The 7,200-nt window shown below is 34.3% G+C and overlaps 1 protein-coding gene across 1 annotated transcript; it reads right to left on the bottom strand.

Annotated features, from left to right (window-relative positions):
- Positions 1–421: 421 nt before the first annotated feature.
- LOC138712387 (peptide deformylase, mitochondrial-like) lies at positions 422–6,227 on the bottom strand. The gene is made up of 4 exons (XM_069844086.1): positions 5,905–6,227; positions 4,299–4,469; positions 2,400–2,520; positions 422–983 (listed from the first exon to the last, which is right to left on the bottom strand). Exons 1-4 carry the CDS (start codon positions 6,178–6,180, stop codon positions 790–792), a joined length of 762 nt encoding a protein of 253 aa, XP_069700187.1. The 5' UTR covers positions 6,181–6,227; the 3' UTR covers positions 422–789.
- Between the last annotated feature and the right edge of the window lie 973 nt (positions 6,228–7,200).

Here is a 7,200-nt window from a genome sequence, read left to right as displayed (position 1 = left end):
GCAAATATCACGTGACTGTATGGACATTATCTCAACGTTCTTCAAAAAAAGAGAAGTTGAAATTCTTGAAGTTAAAAGAATTAAAACTGAGAGCATTTGTGATAACTGATAACTTTGCAGATGCTATCAGCACTCAGAATATCAAGAAAATGCTTTCTGGCAAGTTTTTATTACCGAAAAGAAAGTAAAACTGGGAGGCCCATTTCGTAGATTTACAGTACATGGAAGAATCCTGTCCTAAGTGAGAGGGATCCAAGCAAAATTTCCCTATTTATTCGCTCACATCAAAATTGGAAATAAATAAATAAATAAAATAAAAATAATAAAGTGGATTCATAATTCTGTGTGGTCTAAATTTGCTTGAATTTAGACCATCCTCCACCTGTAATATGCGCAATTTAATAATAATAATAATGGAGGGTTATAGACAAAGAGTGTCATCCAAGTTGATATCGATATGTCATTAAATAAAATAATATTACAATACTATTATTATCTCATTATGACTGTCCTATCTCGTAAATACTGAATCAGCTCTAAAAATAAGAGGCTCCAATAAGGTAGTTTTATTTCACTGATGTTCTTTGAGGGCATAATCATTAATCTGAGTGTTGAAGCTATGGTCCAACCAACGTATCCATTCCTGAACCATACCTTAGTTCCAAACAAAAGCTCCCACTTTGTTAACAACGTATCAGCATATGCAAGCACACAAGACATTTTACATACAAACTAGACTAGATTTCTATGTTTCATTCACTTCTTCCTAATATAAGTATGTGACTGGTGTCACTTAGGCACAAATGGGACATAAATTCTCCCACCAGTTCTGTTCACTTGTTCCCAACATGTACACGTAAATGATGAGCGGACCATGATATCAGTATATAGGCGCCCAGAAAGATGATCCATTTCATGTTGAACTATGCGAGCCGGCCAGCCAGACACCTGCCAAGAAACTGGTTCACCTTCATCATTCAGACCTGAAAACATTATGATCAAGCATTTATTGTTAGTAACTACTACTAATTTCAGCCATGGTGTATGCAACAGTAAATGCACAACTTTAGTGCTGCATAGAGGCTTAACCGCAGAGGAATGGCGCTGTGTTGGCCCCACATCACTAGATTTTCACCAAGTGTCAGATCTAGTAAATGTTCTTGTCACTGAGTATATGGTCCCATTGTTTATATTCAGTCTTTGAAAATCTCACTATATATATTTTTATGTGCCTAATGACTTATTTCTGATTAACAATAGTATGAAGGAAATGATTATCATAATTATTTTATTGAATTGAAGTGTCTTGCATAGCGTAGTATCTTGCAGCAGTACTTCCATATAGCAGTTGTTACCAAAAAATTAATTTTCGACAGTGAAGATCTAGTGGTTGTTCTCTTTTATTTATTTATTTATTTTATTGCTAGTAAGTTTGAAATGAATACAAGTTAATAAACACAATGAAAGATAACTAGCCCACTCCTGAATGAGTAGGACTCGTGCTCAGGAGGGGATTCCAATACAGACAAAAATAAAATTAAAATTGAGAGTGAATACAGATTAAAAAGTGTTTAATATGTTTAAACCCAAACTATGAATCCAATACAATTTTTTTTATTTTTTTATTAATCTGGAGAGGATTCGTGGTTAAAATAATATTGGAATAAAATTCTTTAATAATCTAGGATCTTGACTCATGCTATGATAAAAAGCTGCATTGGTTTTACATTTTGGTACACACAAACGCAGAGAATTCATATTTTTAGTTATATATATATATATATACCTTTCAAAGCTATTAAAATTTCTATGAAAATATTTTAATAAAATAAAATAATATATTTGTTTAATATTGAAAACTTTGAAGTGTTTAAACAACAATTCAGTTGGGTAATCTTTCTGCCTTTTTAAACAAATTTTTAATACTTTTTTCTGTAGTAAAATTAACGGATAAAGGTTGGATTTATAAGTTCCACCCCAATCTATGATACCATACATAAATATAGATTGAAATAATGCTAAATAAATTATACGTAAACAGTTTTATATGTTGTCATTTCATAACATGAGAATGGCCAATTTGATATATATGTGATCGGGGAGGGGGGGGGGGGGGAGTAACACATCATCTTCATGTGATGGCAATGGATTCTAACCGTACAATTTATAGTAAGACTCAAAATGGATTCGGATGAAGCAAATTACTTTTATCAGAGAAATTCATTTAAGAGAGCTTTCAGTTAGAGATATGTGTCACAACTTCGGTCATTCATTATTCTGACCCACACCTACAAATATACACACACTCAGATACAGAGATGTTTAATTCATAAGGCTCGTTTCTTTACCAAAAAATAAAATATGAGCTGTCTTACAAAGTAGGGTGATGTAATACTCACCAGTAACCAGAACTTCTTTGTAACGGGCAACATCTGCTGAAAATCCTCTCACACTTTCACATGCTTCTGGAAACTGCACCTTTTCATAATTGACAATTTTAAGCTCAGGGTTTATGAAAACCTGCCAAATAAAAACAAAGATACTTATATTGGAATGTAGGCTTTCCACGGTCAACCTCATTGGGATTGATGTTGTCCGGGCTAAAGGGCCTTGATCTGTTGGAGCTGTTGCTACCATACGTTTCGTCTGCTACTCTGGCAGACATCATCAGTGATGTGGCACATGGGAACGCAAAGATGTCTTAGCTTGCCGGGAATGACTGAGACTGTGATTGATCGCATTACGATATCATATATCATATCAAATATTGTAATGCAACCAGTTACAGTCCCAGTCATTCCCGGCACGATAAGATCTTTGCGTCACAAAGGACAGAGTACTTTAGCATATAAATATCATTACAAGTTCACTGAGCCATTTCTGTATTTCTTCTATGGATATTGTTACACTCTCTTTTACTATCTTCATGGCTATCGAAAAAAGATCGACTTCTGTAGTTGACTGCAGCAAAGATTGAAGAATGTGCAGCATGTGATGCACAGAAAATTATATTTTGATGTGAAGGAGTTTTGGGGGGGACTAATAAAGGACAACAATAAATTTCGTTTGAATTGTTTGCATGCAATGTGATTTCTTACATGTAATGTGGACAGAGAGAGTCTTTTCTGTACACATGAAAGTATTCACTGACTGTCACACAAATCTTCCTGTGTACGGTACGTGTTTAGTTTATATTCTGGTGATGCTGATATGTGATATGTGTAAGCGAAAAAGAAACAAAGTAACAAAAAGTTTTATATTAAACATAACATAATAAATTTCATTGGCAATTTATTTCACGAAATACCCATTGAAACTGTGGCAAGTTTAATAATCACCCATTTTATTTCGCCAAAAAATACTGTCCCTACCTAGACCTATATAATATTTCGTCTCTCAACACAACAATAGCAGCAACCTGCAACACCAAACTCTTGTCTTGGTCTAGTAGTACATTTCCAATTCAATGTAGATAGTTCATGGGGTTTGAAGGGCACGTCAGCTAATTATGATTATTTGCGCCCTTATCTAAAATTCTTTAAAAAATAGAAAACACACAAAACCATAAGCTAAATACTAATATGAACTAAAAACGTTGTCACACTAAAATCAAGCACACAAATGCATTAGTAACAAGGTAATTCGTTAAAAAATCATAAAATGAACATTAATTATTATACCCTAGCCAACAATTCAATGTACATTGAAATTCATTAGCCTTCGGAATTTGTAGTTCTGTTCTTATTTCTGATGGTCATAATCTTACAGCAGGCCATGATCTGTGTTTGAAAGATTATGCAGAGATGGACTAATGGAAACTGAATAATATTCAGATTGTTTGCACTGTCCTTTCCCAGAAACTTTCTCAAATTGATAAAATATTAGTCTACTTTAATGCTTATAGTGCAGCACGTTTATTTTCATAACTCCTCTGTAAAGCTAGAAGATAATTCTGTCACACCTAGAACACTAACTTGTCCTCTCGACCCTCAACTTGTGATAGAGGGAGAAAAACATGAAATTTTATGAATATTATTTATGCGTCCTCACAGATGTGACAGAAGTTTCACAATTTATAAATATGAACACATGAATTAAGCTCAACTATGTCACCTCTAGAACTACAGAATGACTCTGATGCTGAAATAAGAAAAGTGTGAAAAACTATCACCAGGAAAGAAGAAAGATTTTAATAAATATCGAGTTGTAAATTCATAAAATTTAGTAAGCAATTAGATGTACTTATAATGTTTCACATTACACATACCACAAGCTACTGAAACTGTAATGAACTTTACCTTGTAAGGTACTACAGTTATTTCACGCGATCTGCAAATATCTGGAGTGAATGTCTGTAATATCTTCTCTGTAATTTCTATTGCAAATATCCTAAGTGGCACTCCAATCTGTGGTGCAGCCAATCCTACTGAGCCATATCTGTGCATGACATCACGCATTATTTTTAGGATCTGAAACATTCCAGCAATTAATAAATTGTAGATGAAGTCAGTACCGGTAACTCATATTTCTTTGCAATATTTCACATGGTCTTCGCCACAATAAAACAGATTATGTTACTCCACAATCCTGTTGAACACCAGTATTGATTGATCTCCAGTCTGTTAAAATAGACAACAAAATGCTGGATAGGTGAATGAATTTAATTATTTGGGATACAATCTTTAATATTACAAATAAAGTTAATAAATAGGCTTACACAAAACATTGTACTCAAACCTTCACATGTTAAAAAACACACCAGTATATGCCTCTACAATCTGTTCTCTGATGTGGAAGCGAAGCTTGGACTTAAAAAAAAAAACAGGATATAAACAGAATAAGAGCTTGCAAAATGAGATTCATGAGGACTTCATGTTACACCAAACTTGATCACAGGAGAAATGAGGATATCATGATGGAACCTCACATGGAACTTGTAATGAACTATATTCGCTACTCAGTGCCAAAAAAATTGGACGAATCATATGGAGAGAATGACCAACAATAGTTTCCCAAACGCAATTCTGAAATGCCTATTACCCAATGGGAAAAGACCACTCAGCCGAGGGATTGAAACTGAGTTGTTCAGCGGGTTTGAGAGCTACCTCATAAAAAAATTCCTCGATATTCCCTATTTTATCGCAATTTTAACATAAAAGTTACAAATATAACACTCGAGAGGTTCAGGACGCAATACTATAGCAAATTACCATTTTCCTAGTAATTAGACCTGGACTTCTCACATGTTATGTTGATAATAATTAGTAACAAATAGTGGGAGCACACACAGGTAACTATCAAATGATTTGTATGCTGAAAGTATTTGTGGCTACAAACTAAAACCACGAAAGAAAATTGCGTTTCTTCGGAACAGTTTTTCTCGAGAATTACGCTTACTATTTCCAGTGGTAACAGTAACAGTACTTTGGTCTACCAAAATCGCCCGCCTACGGGTATATTGGAGAGAATACAATACAGAACTTTAGGTTTCTTGGTAGGCGAGTTTTCGTTAGGCCGAAAATTCAGTGACAGGTTAGGTTAGTTTGTTGAGGCTTTTGGTATGCCTTGCCTATATAATTATATTACGTCATCGTCATTATCTCTGTTTCATCAGTGGGTGTAATATGACTATCATGCTCTCTAGTAATCACTCTACCCTAACCTAATTAAATCCGGTCAATGTTTCTTATGTCCCGCCCACTATAGAGACATAGGCCAATTTTACACATATTTAGTATAACTTGTTGCTTCTTTGACAGGTTTGGTTTGGTTAGTTTAGGTTTTTGTTATCGCATACCTTGCATATACGATTATAGCGCAACATTGGCAGTGATAAAAGTGAAATATTCGTTCAGTGGGCGTTGGATACTAGAACTAAAATATCAATGAGATTCCAAGTCTTACCCTTATAATCTCCTTACTTTTGATATCGTCTGGATTCAAGCGATCTGCATTATGTCGTAGAACAGGGTCCCCGATTTGACATATATGATTATATGGAGGAGGAGCCGGTGAAGGAAACCAAAATTCCTTGTAAAATTGTCTAAATTTACGAAACGTGGCAAGATGTCTCTGCCTAATTGCCAGTGTATAAAATATTCCTAGTTTTAAATTCGACGCATTCACAAGCATATTTTCACTATCGCGCTTCTTCCTTCGCAAATCACATTCGACGTTCATACGCACGGCACGATCACATTTCGCCAGTGTTGCCAACTCAATTCTTAAACGCTCGCTATAAACCGGTACAGAAGTCGCCAAATTGTTATATAATCAATGTAAAATGGGATTACTTTGCCATTTTGAGTATTAAAGAACTCATTAAATTCTTATATCAGCAACACAAATTTCATAAATTTGAACCGAAACAAAACACGGAAAAAGTGCCAGATCTAGCACAAAAAAAAAAGTCTGAATTGGTAATACTGCGTTACGCACGACCGATGAAAATGATTCAGTATGTCCAACATTTTAACAGAATATCCCTTCAATTACTCATTGAAATTTCTTCCGATCAGGATTATGTAAATTTCAATCCGATATTACAAAATATTAACTTATTTCTTACATTACAGTATATTTCATCAAATTTAAATTAACTTGAATTCATTTTCAATCGCTATTCTGAAATACCAGCTACCAACACTATAATAGTGCCCTTTCGGCTTCTAAAGTCTGTGATTTAAAATGTTTTCAACAAAATTCAACAATACAATTATTATCGAATTACATACATCTCGTACAACTTTTTACAGGTTTCTAATAGCTCATTCGGCAGCTTGTATCTTGTTCTTCACTGCTTTTTCATTGCCCATGCCTCACTTCCATAGCCTATCAATAGTTTTTTAATTATTTATGGTTTATTTAGCGACATTTACAACTGCCGAAATTATATCAGCATCGCCAATGTGCCGGAATTTTGTCCCACAGGGGTTCTTTTATATACCAGTAAACCTACTGGCATGAGCCTGTAGCATTTAATTACACTTAAATGCAAACAACCTGGGCCAGGATCGAACCTGCAACCTCGAGCACAGAAGGCCAACGCTACTCAGACTGACATCAGGTAGTTTAAGTACTATTAGGTAAGTAGATTGAGTATGTTTTAGTGTATAAATAGAATAACCTTTTTTTAATTCTTTTTACTATAAAGACAAAAGTGATTGGCAAATTAACAGAAATATTAAACATTGTTTTCAT

This window comes from Periplaneta americana, chromosome 13 (assembly GCF_040183065.1).
Source record: "Periplaneta americana isolate PAMFEO1 chromosome 13, P.americana_PAMFEO1_priV1, whole genome shotgun sequence".
NCBI lineage: Eukaryota > Metazoa > Arthropoda > Insecta > Blattodea > Blattidae > Periplaneta > Periplaneta americana.
This window is presented reverse-complemented; position numbering and strand designations above follow the sequence as displayed.

Bases quoted from the DNA above. Each gene is read 5' to 3' on its own strand.
- LOC138712387 (XM_069844086.1), bottom strand. From the start codon at position 6,180: ATGAACGTCGAATGTGATTTGCGAAGGAAGAAGCGCGATAGTGAAAAT. The intron at 4,470-5,904 runs GTAAGACTTGGA...GGAATGTTTCAG, and splicing joins AAAGTAAGGAGATTATAAGG to ATCCTAAAAATAATGCGTGA. The intron at 2,521-4,298 runs GTAAAGTTCATT...TTTATTTGGCAG, and splicing joins TAACTGTAGTACCTTACAAG to GTTTTCATAAACCCTGAGCT.